Source organism: Chaetodon auriga, chromosome 12 (genome assembly GCF_051107435.1).
Source record: "Chaetodon auriga isolate fChaAug3 chromosome 12, fChaAug3.hap1, whole genome shotgun sequence".
NCBI lineage: Eukaryota > Metazoa > Chordata > Actinopteri > Chaetodontiformes > Chaetodontidae > Chaetodon > Chaetodon auriga.
In genome coordinates, this window is record NC_135085.1 from 18,274,236 (window position 1) to 18,291,713 (window position 17,478).

The following is a 17,478-nucleotide window of genomic DNA, read 5'->3' on the forward strand; positions in this document are numbered from 1 at the left end:
CCAAGACTGTCAACCCAGGACTAATGTTACCTTTTGTCCTTTTGTCCCATGTCTCACTTCTAAAAATCCTGCTTCCATCACTTTTAAAATTTCAGTGGGATTTACTCACTAACGTCTCTCTCACAGTGTCATTAGCCTGCCCAGCTGCTCTGAACAGATAAAGACATTGATGTGCTCATCTCGAACGCCTTCAGTCATTACTGTGGGCTCACAGCTATCAATGTTCAGACTGTTGGATTTCGCCTTTCGGGCAACATAACGGCTGTTCTTGGTGGAAGTCATTGGGGCTTTTACAGCCTGAGAGGAAAACATCGCTCAGGAATGAAAAGTCCTGCCACCTCTGCTGCATGTTCTTCAAGTGCAAAAATAAATTAATCGAATAAATGAATAAAAAATTAAACCCTTTAATCTATCGTTTATTTACATTTAATATTTCTCCTGAAAGGACTGTATAATTGGCCATGAATCAAAGACAAGGCGGGAGAAGAGATTAGAGCATTTTACATCATGTCTAATTCCCCCTTATTATATTACCACAATTATCAATTTCATTCATTTGTGATTTGAGTTTGACAGAAATGTATATGAATATAAATACAGGAAGTTGCTGGAGCACATGCTGGAGCAGACTCACACCACTGTGCAGCTGGTGTATGTAAGGATGGAGGAGCCACTCACCGATCTGGGACTGAGCCACCATTGTGGACTTGCGGTCGCAGAGTGGAGAGAACGGCAGGCCGAGCTCTGCCTCTTTGTCCCCCTGGAAATACAGCAGTCTAAATCATTCTCAGTCTGGCTTCAACAAAAAAATGGACCCCAACCACCAGGCAAACACACACACAACTGGCTGACACTCACAGAACACATACACACCACCATACAGTACACCACATGCTCACACTTCTATCAACAGGTTTTGGATTCGTCTGGCCCCCGCCCTGAGTGCTTTCAGGCCACAAATGTGTTTCATTTTCTCTGTTGATTTGTCACAAACAGATGAGAAGTGGTGTCGGCAGGCAATGTTCTTCGGAGACGCTATTTTACGGCAATTCATATCCCGAGAGACAACGGCTTTGTGAAAGCGGCCACAATAACAATAGCACTGATAATGAGAACAATGTGGATTAATAATGGAAGAGATGAAAGCAATGTGGAACCAGTTAAACGCCTGTCTTTCTTGTTGACGTTTACAAATACACAATTTATTATTTATGGCCAAATGCATTGTTTTATTACAGAGGTGAAGTTCTGCATTTTAATCTGCCGGGACACTTTGTCATGACATCATTTTTAAAAATGTCAAAGAGCAGAATGCATGCAATTAAACTTCTGAATATGATTGGATATCTCACTAATGTAAAGTGCTTCGGAGGGATGAGTTGTGCCAAAGCACCATATTAAAACAATCATTCCCTAATATCATCATTATTTTAGTGTTGGCATTTCACAACATCTGCGTGAAAGAAATGGGACTAAATTGGGAAAATAAATAGCTGCTGTTCACGTGGAACCAACAAGCAGTACAATCAGAAACACCAGCGCGGCGAGCTAAACACAACCTACGTGTCCTAATATTTGGAGAAAAGATGAATCAGCTCTGATTCAAATCAAATGTTTCATATATTGGCAATCCTAGGAAAGCAGTCCCTCCCAGAATCCACAGCTGGTCCAATAGAGCATTTATTTTCACATAGCAGGAAACACACAAGTGTGATTTAAAGCTCAACAATGGCTTTTCAAAGTGATCAGAAATCAGCTATTACATGGATTGTTTTGTCAATAGCGTTAATAATGTGTGTTTCATCTAGATTTCCCAGTTCAAGAGCTCCTAGAGTTCTGCATGTTTGCTTAATGGCACTGTTTCCTGGAACACTCGAATGGACTAATGCCATCATTAGTGTTTCTGTCTGAACCAGATGTTTCAACTGTAAGATTGAATTGTGTTGCATTATACTATAAATGTATTTCTTATAATTAGTCTACCTCAACCAATATAAAGGAAAAGTCAACAATGTTAGATTTATTGCAGGGCCGTTGTATTGGACTGCATTGTAACACAGTTATATCCATGTGTACCTCATAAACTGAGTATGTACTGTAGCTCTGTGTATGTGACCATGTCATGTTCACTGTACATGCATCTGAGCCTCACATCTTCATTGGACTAGTCAGTCACACTGTGACCTGCCAGGTGCACCCACTCACCTGTCTGAAGAACTCCTCCAGTAGGGAGGTGGTCCAGCGGTGGTGGAGGTCCCAGCTTTTGGCCGGGTGGCTGATGTCTGCTGTGTGCAGCAGCAGGGACAGGGCTTTGGGCTTGTCAATGCTGCAAAAGAGAGCAGAGCCACATTTTTGAAAGCTGGAGTCAGTAAGAGAGCACCATTCATCTGCTGCATCATTTTCCTAAATGGTCCTGTGCACTCTTTAATCATCAAGTGTTGTTTTTAAGTGAGTCACACTGTGTTTTTTTTTTTTAGTTTTTCCTGAAAATTATGACAAAGTGAGAATAAATCTCTACTTGATCTACATTAATCTTGAACCCCCCCCCCTAAAAAAAATATGCATTACATCCTTAAATATTGCACACCTAAATCATAACAGACAAACAACTACATCATCTTTGTGTAATCCAGAAGTGACAAGGGGTTTTAGGTTAAATACACCTGTTATCTGGTAAGCCAAATGTTTGCTTCGTCATTGTCCTGGTAAAAACTACATGATGAAGACAAACAGACATCCCAGGCACATCTGCAACAAGGTTATTGAAAAATACCAAGCGGGGGAAGGAAGAGTATTTCCATGTGTCCCTGAAGACAGGTAGGGCCAGACGTACAAAGAATGGAAAAAATGTGGCACAGTTGCAGATATGTCGACAAAAATGTCTGTGCAAGAACAGCCCAATAAAACATTAACACTGCATTTCTGTGCAGCATAAGGACAAGGAGCCATCACAGTACATTACTTTACACTGGAATTCACTCAACTTCATAGCTTGTATGGACAGCACTTACAGCAGCCAAAAACTGCATCAACGTGCATGATGATTGTTTTAATGCAGACTTTAAAAAATATGGCACTTTAAAATATGGTAAAAGTACTGCGTAGCAGCAGACAATAGAAAATAAAGTCACCATTGCCGCAGGTTGCTTAAGATGCATAAGTACCATCAAAACACAATCACTTGTATTCCTATTGAAGAGTCAAACCTTTAAAATGGCTCACAAATATACTGCTTCTATTTTAACAAGGCTTGGCAATTTCCTCAAACTAACATTAGTCAAACAGGAGTAAATGGTGCGTTTGTTGGGGATTATTTTCAGAAGGGGATTAATACACATTTGTCAGTGAATGTTTCCGACAGCAGGACGGCATATGTGGGACTGACTCAAAATAAACACAGTGTTTGTGTTCATGGTAATAAAGAAACATGTCAGCCAGTACAACACTGTGGCTCACTGATGTGCTCTAATAGCTTCTAGGCAACAATGAAGCTCTGCAGCACACAGGACAATACTCATTATCGTATTATTGTGATCAATTCATGGGATTTGTTAACAATAAGATTCCCTTTAAGTGTTGTGATTTCATGGAGGCACTGTCAAACTACTAACGATGATTAAACGGATGCTGAAACATACATCGACATTCACCTAAAAACAAAGCAGCAGCTCCATCCAAAAAAAAAATAAAAAAAATCTAACTGCCGTCATTAGCTTAATCGTTTCTCTACACTGGGACACAGTGTGAAGATGCTTCACCTCACCTCATCAGACATCGGCGCTGTCTGAGATATCACCTGATAACCATATCAAAATATCATGTTTAATGGACTGAAGCATGAATGTACACACACAGACCAATATGGAAAACAGGCACACAAATGAAAACACACACACACACACACACACACACACACACACACACACACATGCTCACAGCACAAGGTTAAACAGAGGTGAGAAAGACCGGCTCAAGTTTCCCCTCGTTCCATTTGTGGCAGATTGGGTCTTAAAGTGCACTCTAAGCAGGCCTGGAGCACACTGGTTTGAAATTACTTCACATTAGAGTCTATTCAGCATTAAGGCTTCCTGCAGACTGCAATCTCTCATTCATGTGCGTGTGTGTGTGTGTGTGTGTGCCCTATAGTGTAGCCTGATGATTACCTTCCAGGCAGCAGCACTCTCTAGTTCTGAGGCTCACAAACATAGGAAGCATAATACTGTTGATTCCTCCACGTGCTCTCAGGAAGCTGCTTATCTACATATCTCTGCTTTCAGAGCAGTTTCCTACTCGTGACGAGTCCTGTGTTTTATCACAGTGAAAGGAATAGTCTGAAGGTCAGCGAGTTTCTTACAGCCTTCTCGTGTCAGTGTTCGCAGCCACATCAGCAGTGGTGACTCATCACGTCATACGATAGTTTGCTTGATAGCGATTTCATTTCTGTTCGCAAACGGCAGCTCTGTGTCTGCATTTGGATGCTGTAGAGGGTGCTGAGCTTAGAATGTGTGAAAAGGAAGCAGCAAGTGCAGCAAAAAAAAAAAAAAAGCAAGAAGGTTTTGGACTGAAACATATTTGCTTTCTGTTGCAAATACACCTGACCTTTTCCGTCAGCCTTGGCTGACTTGCTGAATTTGAGAATAATTTATGATCTTTATGAGATGTTTTATTTTTAATGCGGTGAAGCTCTCCTGTACAAAGGGAGACTCTTGAGGGTCGGCTCTGACCTGCATGGCAAAGGTCACCTGATAGACAGACAGAGAGGAAGGTGTCAGAAGGCTTCTTTTTGGCTAGTTTTGTGCATAACCAGACGAAGCTGTGGTGACACAACTGTTCTTGAAAAATGTTTTCTTTAAGTGTTTACAGCGAATGAAAACCTTTGAGAGACGAAGACTTGTAGCAAGCCACGCTCCCTCCAAGCATAAATTCTTTAATGTGTGGATGTGTTACCCAGCAGGAGTCTGCCACTAACCATGTTCAGAGCGTTTGGCTGAAGAAAAGTCAAGATAACAGAGAGGACAGAGCTCAGTGCCTCGTCGTAAAAAGACAAGCTTTTTCAATCATCAGGCCCAAAATGAATCCACTGCAAAAATGTTTTACAACCCCAATTCAAATCTTAACTGTAAAAACTCATACACACCTTCAGTTTCTCTTAAACAGGTGTGTGGAATGAAATACTCATGGACAAGAGAAGACAGACGCATAGTGATGATACATTTCAGTCCTCAGACCTTCATCAGGTAGTTCTGAGGACTGAAATACTGAATCTGCCAATGAAGTCCATGAATCAAAGAAGTAATTCAAACTGTGTTTACCACAGTTTTATGAAGTGTTCCTGAACCCAGACAGTAACATCCTTCACACAATGGTGTTCACAAAGTGGTGAACCTCGCTCCATCCTTGCTTGTGAAGGACTGAGTATAAATAGTAGGTAGTAGTACTATCAGTTTATAGCTGCTATTCATACTCACGTGCATGTCTTGTAGACTACATTAGTAGATATAGTTTGTGGAATATTTTCTAGCTGGTCATCTTAGCTGGAGCAGTGCAAAGTGTGCCAGCAAACCTGCCAACAATGGCTGTTTTTCACTGCAGTGTGCAAATAAATTTCACCATGCCAATGCCAGTGTGACTGCACCATAGCTCTGCAGCAGACGTTCAGCACAGAAACACAAACTACCCTCTGTTTGAGCCTGACAGGGTCTCTTGTAGTACTCCACTGTATAGCTGTACTGTGACATACATGACATTTGGTACTATTTATTAACAAACTACTACTTTGAATAAACAACACCTGAGCACCAGATATCATCCCTTGTCTATTTTGAACAGCCCACTTGATATAAACATGAATGTTTGCTGTGCTCCTCCGCTGTATGAGCACCTCCTTCAGGGCAGGGTTAATTGGGTTGTAAACAGCGGGTGGTTAGTACACATCATGATCTGATGGCAGGGTTAATGAAGATGTAAATTGCCGGGGCGAGAGCAGTGTAAACAGTGATGAAAGAAAAGGCAACTGACCCCTCAGGCTGTTGTAGGAAGTTCTTCATGGCCTTCACCTGCTGGAAGTGGCAGGACATATCTGTGGCCAGCACCATCTCCACCACCAGAGCCCGCAGCTCCCTGGATGAAAACAAAGGACAGGAAAAAAAAGGAGAGGGAAGCATGAGCCATGTGCTGTATAATAAACTGTCAAACTCTGCGGTAATGTAAGCCGACTTATTTCGGAAGTCGCTAAAGTAAATGAAGGCAGCCAACACAGTTTTTGAGAGCTATTTATAATATCTGCTTTGACAAGTCCCAGCTTATGCCATGAGAAATCGGACTGCTGCTGTCTCCTTTAATGTATTATCACACATAACAGTTCCATTTAGTACAAAGTTGTTGGACCTTGAAGGTAATCCAACTTTTCTGATTTTCCCTCCACCGAGCAGAGAGAGGTGAGTTCACTTTGGCCTTTGAACAGGTGACACTCCATGTACGTTGTGAAAGTGTTCTGCTTGAGCTGCCAGTTTCCACCTGTCATGTCCGCCTCACTGTCTGTCTCGAGCTGTTCTCAATTACATCCCTGAGTTTTACTTGCCTTTGCTGTCACTCAGATCTTCCATCTGTCAGTCTCCCCTTTCTCCTACTGTCTGTCTACGTAGCTGTCTCACTCACCTCCAGTCATCCTTGGAGAGGTTGTAGAGGATGTTCATCTCGTCGTCGTCCTGCAGCAGGCGGTAGGCGGCGCTCACATGGTGACTCTCCAGCACTGAGCGGTCATTGTACAGGATCGCTGTGTCTGACCTGCCAGAGAAAAAGAGAAAGCAACAGTGTCTCATTGGTCTATACTGGAAAGAACAGCTTGAAGAGAAATAATATATGTTGATTTGATGCTGCTACAATTCAGTTTTAGCAGTAAAACATGTTATTCAGTTAAGAATGTAATCAGTTTCTGTTGCTTTTGTCTTGTCCTCTTTACACAAGCTGCAATCTGGCTGAACTATGACCTGCTAAATATGAGAGTAATTCATGTCCTTCATATGGTTAAATTATTCATTTCAATCTTAGAGGTCAACTGTAAAAAAAAGGAAGGGTTTACATGAATACAGCATTTGTCAAAAGTTGTGTTACATGTGTTCTCTCCGACTCAAGTCCTAAAGGGCGTGGAGCTTGTTGGACTCCCATCCTGCCTCAGTCTTATTACAGCACTGCAGGCGATCTCAGTGTCAATGTAAAGCCCCCTTTGCTGTAAATGAAAACATTGATCGGGTGAGTCAGTGCCATGCATTTTTGATTTTATGATCCATTACCTTGTCTGAATGTGGAAGTTGTTTGTGGTCCCTGTGTGCTCGTAGTCGTGCACCGCCGCCGCAAAGATCATGGCAAAGATCTCAAGCTCAGTCAACCAATGCTGGATGCAAAGGAAGAGAGGAGGAGGAGGAGGAGGAGGAGGAGGAGGAGGAGGGGGAGAAGGGAAGAGGTGAGGTGTGAGGAAGCAGGGGGAGGTGAAGATAAGAGAGGAGGAAGGGGATGTAAGGAGACGTATATAGAAGAGGGAAGGGTGTTGAGGAGGGGAGAGCAACGAGATGGAAAAGACAGAGATATCAGCAGGAAAGAAGGAAGGGACAGGAATGAACACGAGAGGAAAAAATGGACAGAAATTAGAGAAGAGAAATGAGAAGCCAGTGAATGGAAAAAGGGGGAAAGCAGGGAAGGGTTCATCACGTCATAAACACGTAGAGGAGAAAAGTGATATAAAGGATGCAGAGAGAGGTTGTTGGCATGAGGAATACATTACAGTCAGGGATGAAAGGAGACAAATGGGGAGGAGAAGATGGAGGAAAGGTCAGCAAAGCAAAAAGGAAACTTTGGATAAGACAAGCTCTATTGAGAATCACATTTTAAAGTGTCACTGAAACACTCCTCCTTACTCCCCCCCTTTCAGACAGTGTCTCAGTCTGGTTTGTCACTGTTACTAAATATAAATGAGGAAGTCATGCTCTCTTTAATTTCATTACGGGTTAACACTGGCACAAGGTGAGAATACACATCACGCTTTCCTATTTTAGTCTTTTAGGTCAAGTTTAAACCTTTTTAGTCACGATTTGAGACCACAGCAAAGAGGAGGATGATGTGAAAGTAGATGCAGCTCTTAAATTGATATCAAGACATTGTGGGAAATTTGCTTATTTCTTGTCAAAAGTTAGATGAGAAGATCAATACTGCTCTCATGTCTGTCTGGTATGTGAATAATATGGACTGTACCTGCATGTGTGTGCATCTATGTGCTTTTACTTATGGGCAATTGTGTTTAATCTGTGAGCGTATGCAGCATCTACACACCTGTGAGTGGGCATTTTCCTCTGAGATGTGCATGCATCTGAGTGCACTCACGTACACCGAGTGGGGACTTAGCTCAGGAAGCTCAGTCGATATTGGTGACTAATCAACAGTGGGGGATGGGGGAGTCATTAAGAACAAGGGGGAAGGCAAGATGCCCGATCCATCCCTCAGTATTTTCCTCATGGGGCTAGCTTTATGAATGACCTGTTGATTGTTGATTTAATGGAGTCTGGAGGGCCTGCGAAATGATAGATGCTGTTCTCCTGCTCTCCCAGGAGCCTGTGGTTCTAGCAGTAATGTGGTTTTACACCGCAAGGCACTGCCCAAAGAAACACACCATGTCGACAGCTGTCGCAGCCGCCTTATTAAGGTGATTAAATAAAAACACTGGAAGCGGGGGCGGCCGGCTGGTCGGATGGTTGGGGACTTTGAACTCGGCTTTAGCGAGGCGACTGTTTTTTTTTTCTTGAACAAATGCAGCTTCAGAAATGCCCTGCAGTCATTGTAGTGGTAAGGAGTGAAATATAGGTCACAAAATGAAAAAAAACAAAAGCAACGTGAAATATGAAGAGAGACAGAAAACATCTGACTTCAGAGGTTGAGACAATAACCATTATTAAGTCACATTTTGACATTTTGTGTGCTGGTGTCTTCAAACCTGCCACGAGCAAAGGGTTAAAGGGTGATTTTCCTCATGTGTCTTATTTACATGAAAGAATGGCTCATGGATTCTTTCAGAAAAAAAAAAAAGCCATACTTAGCAGCTGCGTCCTGGGCAAAGCTGTAATTAGGCCGGAATACAGCAGCTGACAGAGATGTTTTGAATACCGTGTGGATAAAATCACCTTCATTTCATATGTTAATCTTATCTATTTGGAACCAAACCAAACCTCTACATGTTCAACTGGTGTCTGTAGGTTTTTAAAGGTCGGTTTCCAGTCCATCCTACTCACCACCATGCCGGTCTTGAGGAGCAAGTAGTGTACGGTCTGTGTGACATCAGCAGCGTGCATCAGGTTGTGGTAGGGGTTTTTGTGTTTGCTGTATCCCACTTCTAGGGCCTCCACGAACGACACCACTGCAGAGATTGGGATCTGACAGCAGACAAACAACAGCAAATGACTGTGAGCTAAACAGCACTGCAGACAGAAACTTCTCAAAGCTCTCTGGTGATTCAAATGATGAGTGCATACAATTTCAATGCCTGCACAGTCCCCTCAGTATCTGAAATTGATGTCATAAAATCATGGATCGTGAATCATTTAGGCTACAGCAGACTACAATTACGAATTCATGGGAGCTTCATTTTATTGCCTCTGTCATTTACTCTCAGATGCTGTCACCTCAAGTGGAGTGTCCTCAGCTATAAGACCATGTGGAAAATGAGGTCCGGTATCAGATGAGATGAAGTATGTCCAACCCCCCTCATATTATGGTCATTGTTGAAATACAACAGCACACTTCAGAGCCAGAGAAGTGAGTGTGCTCACTTCCATCACATCAGGCACGGTGAAGGGGAACTGTGAAGGTTATTATGATCTGCACTCAATGTTTTTAGCTTCTCCTCCTTTCAACAATGCAAACAGAAGTTAGAACAACGACCAGTGGTCTGTTACATCTTTGTGGCTTTACCTTGAAACGGCTAATGAGGTCGTATCTTGTGAGCAGTTCATAGAATATGAATTTAAGCGCGTGATCTCCGCTGGCCTCGTTTAGAGCGAACACGTCAAACGACCACTTGTCAACATTCTGTGGGGGGAAGCAAAACTTCAAATAAAGACAAAGAAAAACTTGCAAAAGAAGAAACTGTTCAGATGGATGGTGCTGCAGGTCAATTTCTTGCTAATAACTCAGGGTGTGTAGTCTTGATTCTGGCACATGAATATGCGCGTACAAAGTTGTTATTTCATGTCTGTGTGCTACTGCGAGGATGTGCGTGCACGTGTTAATACCTTAAGCACAGATATGACAGAAGGGGGGTAGCTGAGTCCCACCATATTGGAGGTACGTCGGTACATCCTGTTTGGATGAGATAAAAACATCAGATGAAGCGCACTGCTGAGTGTAAACACCAAGAGGTTACCACACCGACCCCCAAAGCACAGCCTCGAAGGTTCCCCACCAAGACTCGCTAAAAACCGTTGAATCAACACAACTCAGTACGAAACTGTGCCGAAAAGGTTAAGCTGGGAAAAGGCAAAAGCACCTGCGAGTCTGCTTATTCCACGCAAAAGGTTTAAGGCTTTGACAAATATGAGGGTTAGAATAAAGATGAATTTAATCACTACATGCAAGACAAGCTTTGGAATTCTCCATGAAATTAGTGTCACCTGGAAGGCAGCAAAGTTGGTTGGAACAACGTACAACATCTCAAAAACATAGAGGTGAGCATCAAAATATGTCATTAGTAAACGTCTTTCATAAATGCAACTAAATATCAAGTTACCATTTTGTGAGAATAGGACATTTTTTTTCAAGTTTACAACGGTGGACACCTCATGCTTCATCATTTTACTGTACCACACTGTTCAATGTTTCTTCATTGTAAATATCTAAAAGCAGAGAGATTATAGCTTGAGGCTTATTGATTAGAACAAATGCGTGTTGCACGTTAGCGTTTGATAAAGCACAGCCTTGGAGAGGGAGATGTTTGCAACTCTCTGAATGATTGTGCTTAGCCAGGCTTGCCAAGGCTGTGATGATGTATGGTCGACTCAGGTGAGTGAGTCACCGTGCAGAGGATGCACACATATTTCCAGCAGATTGAAATTTTGAAGGACCATACCAGTTTGCAAACCAAGTCATAGTGCATTACAGTTTTGTCTTCTCCACCTTCTGGACTGCTGCTTGTTCTCATTCCCTTCGGTCTACACTGCAAAAATAATCTAACCTGGACACAAATGAAAGCAGACTTAACTCGATAACTTACTCCAGAGTGAACGGTTTGATAAATTATTGTTATTTTGTGTCAACATTGATGGATGACTTGTTGTTTTGGAGTCTATAAAATGCAACACACTGCGATATGTGGTTGTTAAAGTAGTGTACAAACTAAGGACATTATTTTTTATGTTCCATTGTGGGTACTTTATAGTGCATTAATTTGACACTCACAGAGTCTCACACTTATTTTTACCATTAATGAGATCATTTGGTCAAAAAGTGAAAAATATCCATCACAACATCCAAGGGTGGAAGGTGATTCACAAAGTCATTAAGTGTCTTGTTTTGTTCAACCAACGGTCCAAAAATGTCACTTTCTTACATAGAAAATAACTAAAGTGATCAGTCAAAAATCTAAATATCAGCTGAGTAATGTTCTTTCAACAAAGTGATTAATCAACTAATTGTTGCAGCTCTACACTTTACCGTAAAAATAGAAAGTGATGTTGGACACAGCTGTTGTGTTTACTATGCATATTCATATCAGACTAAAATGAACTCAAGACAAATGCTGCACAGAAAGTTAGAAAATCAAAACTCTAAACTCTAAAACACTTTCCAAAATGTCAGTTATGCACAGAGATTGTATAGAAGGTGTACTGAAATGTGCAAGAACAATGTGGCTGCTCATTCCTCATGCAAGGCCAAATTAAAGATGTTGACAGCATTGCTTTACGTTGCTCCAGGCTACACTTGTTTGGGTTGACCAATGACAGATAGAACTTCAGTGAAGGAAATATAAAGGTGACAATGCACATGAATTATTTAACACCCATGACTGCTTGTGGGGATGTACATGTGGCTATGTGCTTGTGCATCACATGCACGTTTACCTCTCAACAAATATGCCAGCCTGGACGGCGTGGACGATGCTACGGAAGCGAGGCTTCTCTTCATTGCGTCGCAGCATCAGGCCCATCTGTCGGGTGAAGGTGGAGGCCAGCCAGTCCCGCACCTCTGAGGGCACCGACTCTGACTGGATGTCGCTGAGCTCATCCTCTGTGTCCACCAAACGCCTGGAATTGAGGGAGAATCGTGGGATGTAAAGTGAAAGACAGAAACACATAGGAAAGCAACAAAGAAAGGGAAAACAAACAGATGCAGGGACTAAAGGCTTACTAAAATATTTATTATTTATCATAGCTCCACTTCACAGGGGATCAAACTAAAATCCCAGCCCTGTCCATCAAATAGTATAACCTCTTATGTAACATCAAAACATCGTAGGCCTCTTGAAACACCGTGATGGGGAGTATTCGAATCCAATTGTGTGACATAATTCTCCACAGCTACCCTGTTGTGTTGACATGTACGGGGGATCAAGAGCAAAGCCTGTTGGTCTCCGCCCTCTGAACTGAATACATGCTCTTATGGCAAAGAGAAAGCATTCACATCACACTGATAATCACCGTGCTACATGGATTCTGCACTGGATAGTTCATCATCCTCCACCCTGGAGTGGTCATGCCATCGCTGACCCTAATCTGGTGGGATCTAGATGACGAGAGGCTTACATAATTCCATAAGCCTGGTCATATCTCGGGTTCTGGACCTGCATTAAACCACTGAAATATATTCACCTGGTACATTCTCTAACCTTTAACTATACCCTAACAATTACTTGCCTGAACAACAATCTTTCCATGACTGATGATGTGTTTTGTTCGTAAAACCTTAATCTGTGAAGTAACTCATAACCATAGCTGTGAAATAAGCTATAAACTTTAATACTTCCTTCTGAAAGGTAGTGGTAAGTAAGTAAAATTAGAATTACAGCTCAGGTCATTTGCCATACAAATGACAGTCATCCATTTTCCGAAGTCTGGCCTTTGTCAGTGCTGTGCCATTGTTCTCAATGAATGAAATGTGTCAATACTTGTTGAGTTTTCATACCTTGTCTCCTCGATGTAAACTGATTCCAGCACCGACGCTGCATATTCAAGGTTTTTCTTGAGGTCAGAGAGGGAAGCCTCTCCTCTCTCCAGTTGCTTCACCAGACATCTTAATCTAAAACAGAGATTCAACAGTCATTTAACAAATGGGATTAGTCCCCTGCCGTCTTGACATGATAAATTAATTGCACCCGATATTGGATTAATCTGCTCTGGGTTGTGGCTGTGCTGGGCAAAGATTTTTTGTTTCTGTGAAACTAGAATTACCGCCTTGTGGCTGTTTACCTCCGTGAACCAGTTAAGTTGTAGTTTACACCCATGTCTGTCCAGACTCAAATAAAATATATGCAGTGAAGGCTTTAACGGAATTTAATAAAAGGTATTGAGTGCATTTTTTTGCAAAATGGAAGCTTTGACTTTAATGAAATGTTTGATTCCAGTGAATAATTTCCAGTGAGAAACATACGGTCCTCACTTAAACACTATCTTTACAGAGGACAGAGGATTGATGGAGAGTTTCATCACATGTGTAACGACGATCACCTGAAGCTAAATAGCAGCAAAACCAATGAGCTTCTGGTCAACACAATGCTTCAATATGGATGTTGGTGCAAAGAAGCTACAATTGTAAAGCGTAGATGCTTCACACACATCTTCAACCCGGCAGCACAGAAGATCTAAACAATCAGCACAGTTTCAAGGTGGACACCAAAGATTAGTGTCACTAATTCCCCCTTCTGATCCTGAGTTATGGCACTGAATAAAGCAGAACATCATGACGTCACAGTGCAGTTAATTATTTTATCCTTTGAGAGAATTGTGTGAAAATTTGTCATAATTAGCATATGGATTTTTGAGTTATGGCCAAAAACATGTCTCGTGAGGTCACAGTGACCTTTCATCACCAAAATCTGATCAGTTCATCCAGCACGCGTTTGAAGAAATTCCCCAAAGACTGATGGATAGACAATCCAAAAGCATAACGCCTCGGGCCATGGCTGTCTCTGCCGTGAAGGCATACAAACTAAGTCGCTACAGACTGAAAAGTAGTGTCAAGGTTGTTTTCATACTTCCATTTCCCTTAAAAGAGAACTCAGTTCTCCTTTCAGCCAATTTAAGCTCTGATGGGAGTCTTAGTTTCCTTCTCAAGTGTCTTGATTGGCATAAGTATGAGAGTATCCAGCCTCTCTCATAAGGGACATTCTGACTTGTCAAAACACAGTTATAATTAATAGCATTAATAATGACTATGTTCCATCCATATGTGTCAGCTCCAGTGCTCTGATATTGTGCATGCTGGCTCACGACTGGGACACTTGATTGGAACGAAGCCATCGTTAACGTTATTAGTTCCACCACTGCATTTCCTGCTACAACAAGTCAAAATGTCTGCGGTTTGAAAGGTCTATTCATTCTAAAAACTGCAGATCTTTGATGTCTGGAGACTGCGCTTTAACTCATTTGAATGTCTTGGCTATTCTAAATTTAAACAGCTTCAATGCTGCAGTTAGGTGCTCCTATTATGCAGCTTCTGACACCATCGACAAGTCCAATTTATTAGATTTCCTGCATAAATCTTTCAGTGTCACTTGTTTTGCCCTTGACTGGCTCAGTAATCTTGAGTTCTCCAACAGTAATTCACAAAGACGTAATGTTATTACAGCTTTCATGGTGGCAGCAATTTATAAGTAATAGCTGTATTTCAAAAAAATCCATTTAATTCTCACATAAAACAATTGGGTTTACAAAGTGTTATATGAACAGCTCACATTGCAGTATAATGAGGAACTTCATCCATCCTGCATAATTGAGCATATAGTGTAGGTAAAACTGAAAAAAAAGATGTATAATGAAAATGTTTTCAGCAAATCTGAATACATTTAATATTTGAGTGATACTGCAAACCCGCTGGTATCAAAGTGTAATAGCACTGACCCCATCTTTTCTCTGTTAGATTTTCAATGCTAATTCACTTGCGGTTATAGATCAACGAGTGTAGTTGCATTCCAAATATTCTCAAGCCCTGGTAAAAGCCCACCAAAAATAGCACCAAAGAGAAAAGCAACTCCACATCAACATCATTTCTCCACACTGCAGCCTCTTGCAGTATACCTCCTGCTGCTGTGCTGGAGGTCACACACTCCCCTTCACAGTCAATGCCCACAGAGGCTACGCTCGTTGCTGAATTATTAAGCAGACAGGTGGGAGAGTAGGAGGTTTCAGATGCATCTCATTGATTATTCTCTGACAGAGGGTGTAATTTTTACATAAAATCTCCAAAATGTTCCTGTGAAATGTTTGAGGAAAAATGTCTCAGTATAAATATTCATGAATGTAGTTTGGCCCATTTATTCAGTTTTTTATGGCAAAAATGTGTGGTTGGGGCCTGAATGAATTATGCGTACAGCAGTGAAACACCCTCTACACAATACCAAATCACATTATTTTCTGAACACCAGCAGACTTCTTGAAAAGAAGCCCTAAAAGGAAAAGGAACTTGCAACTAACATGCGTCTGCCTGGGTCAACGTCATCCACTGACATACTGCAATAATACCAGATGGGAAATGATGAGAATAATTTCCACCACTACAAAAGAGCCACATCATGTCCCCATTCCTGTAGAATTGTCTGGTAAATTGTCCTGACTGTTGCTAAACGTGACCCCTGATGTGTGGCATGAGTCTTTCATGTTTCACGTTTCATCTTCTCACTTGTCCAGAAAGGATCACTAAACTCATTAAAATGCATTATCTGGGAACCATGAATGTGCACAAAGTTTCACGGCAATCCATCTGATAGATTTCAGCCTGGACCAGAGTTGTTTGGACGGACCAACCAACAGCCAACGACACACTGCCATCCCTAGAGCCATGCCACCAGCAGCGCCAAGAAGAAATACAGAAACATTTGATATCCATGAGACGGACGAATCTGTCACAAGTTTTCTTCCAATGAACAAAAGTTATGGTTACAAGCTATCTTTATGTTTTTCACTGTTACTCCCCAAATCAGATTGTTATTGTGTTAACACAGAGCCATCGATACAATGAAATGTGTTGAATAAAGCACGTCAGCTAAGCAGAAAGTGCGCAAGTCTCAATAACAGTACTGGTCATATAAAGATGAATTAAAGAATAGAAATAATAAAAATGAATGAGATAAATTATAACACTCTATAATTAAATTAAAATGTGGATTTGTGTTTAAAAGTAAAAGTGACAATGTATACAGAAGTATTGCACATTGGGTCATAGCAGCAGTCATGGTTGATGGTTTGCAGATAGCAGATAAGAGAAGCCAAATGGAGGTCTCCAGTCCAAGATCAACAAGCTTAGAGACGAGTTTTGTGGGAATGATGGCGTTGAATGCTGAGCTGTAATCCATGAAGAGCATTCTTTCATATGCTTTCCCGTTGTACAGGTGGGATAGGACATAACAGCATATCTTGGTGTGTTACCATCACCTGTTGACCGCTGGAATAGTGTGACACCATTGATAAGACTTGTGCACGACATCAACAAAACTGGGACCCACTCACACAACAACAGCTACCAGAGGTCTAAAACTCTGCAGGAAATGTGCTGAACTCTCCTTCTGAAGCCACTGACAGTTATTTTAAGAATCATAAGGAAATGAAGGGATGAAGGGTAAGCTGCAAGTCTAGAATCATTGCACATGTGATTTGGTTGGCACTAATGATGGTTATTAAGAACAGCTGTGTGCCAGAGAGCTTTCCTGCTAATACACAAGAGCAGCAAAAAATACCCTACCTCCTTCAAGAAAGCTCCCGTGAGACTATAATTCGGTAGAAAATGTTGAAATATGTTCTGCTGGCCATTTGCTTTGACTTTACAGTTTGAAGATCAGTGGTCCTCGCACACTGTGCTCATTGGGAAAGTTGAAAGACAACAGCACATGTAAAGAAAGAAATGTTTGTGAGTGCTTCTGTGAGAAAAAAAAAAAAAAAAAAAAAAAAGCTTTGTCAAAGGCTTATTGCTTTTGCTTGCAAACAATAGACTGAACTGAATGCACAATCCATTTTTGTTGTCAGTCAAAAGATAATTTATCAGATATGGAGCATCCAGGGGGGATTTTTAGTGAGAATTAATGCTGAGATGAAAAAAAAAACAAAAACAAAAAAACAGACAAAACAATTTGGAGAAAAAAAGGCTTTTCTTTTTTCCTTACGTCCCATGGTGCACTGCATTCTGCAGGACAAAAGTGAAAAACTGGTATAACCATTAAAAAATCAACTTTGTACCATATTGAGCTCATTGGGCTTTTTTAAATTCTAAAAACAAAGACTTGTGATGACA

At 41.4% G+C, this 17,478-nt stretch overlaps 1 protein-coding gene across 4 annotated transcripts in view; it reads right to left on the reverse strand.

Moving 5' to 3' along the window:
• The window catches only part of pde1cb (phosphodiesterase 1C, calmodulin-dependent b), a 79,770-nt gene that overhangs the window by 8,449 nt on the left and 53,843 nt on the right, over window positions 1-17,478 (reverse strand). For all 4 annotated transcript variants that reach the window (XM_076745507.1, XM_076745506.1, XM_076745508.1 and 1 more), the window contains 10 exons: window positions 13,162-13,275; window positions 12,102-12,284; window positions 10,278-10,344; window positions 9,958-10,074; window positions 9,279-9,419; window positions 7,293-7,393; window positions 6,658-6,786; window positions 6,019-6,120; window positions 2,206-2,326; window positions 679-760 (listed from right to left, as the gene is read on the reverse strand). In XM_076745507.1, the coding sequence (XP_076601622.1) occupies window positions 679-760; window positions 2,206-2,326; window positions 6,019-6,120; window positions 6,658-6,786; window positions 7,293-7,393; window positions 9,279-9,419; window positions 9,958-10,074; window positions 10,278-10,344; window positions 12,102-12,284; window positions 13,162-13,275 (1,157 nt within the window). The remainder of the gene's footprint in view (window positions 1-678; window positions 761-2,205; window positions 2,327-6,018; window positions 6,121-6,657; window positions 6,787-7,292; window positions 7,394-9,278; window positions 9,420-9,957; window positions 10,075-10,277; window positions 10,345-12,101; window positions 12,285-13,161; window positions 13,276-17,478) is intronic.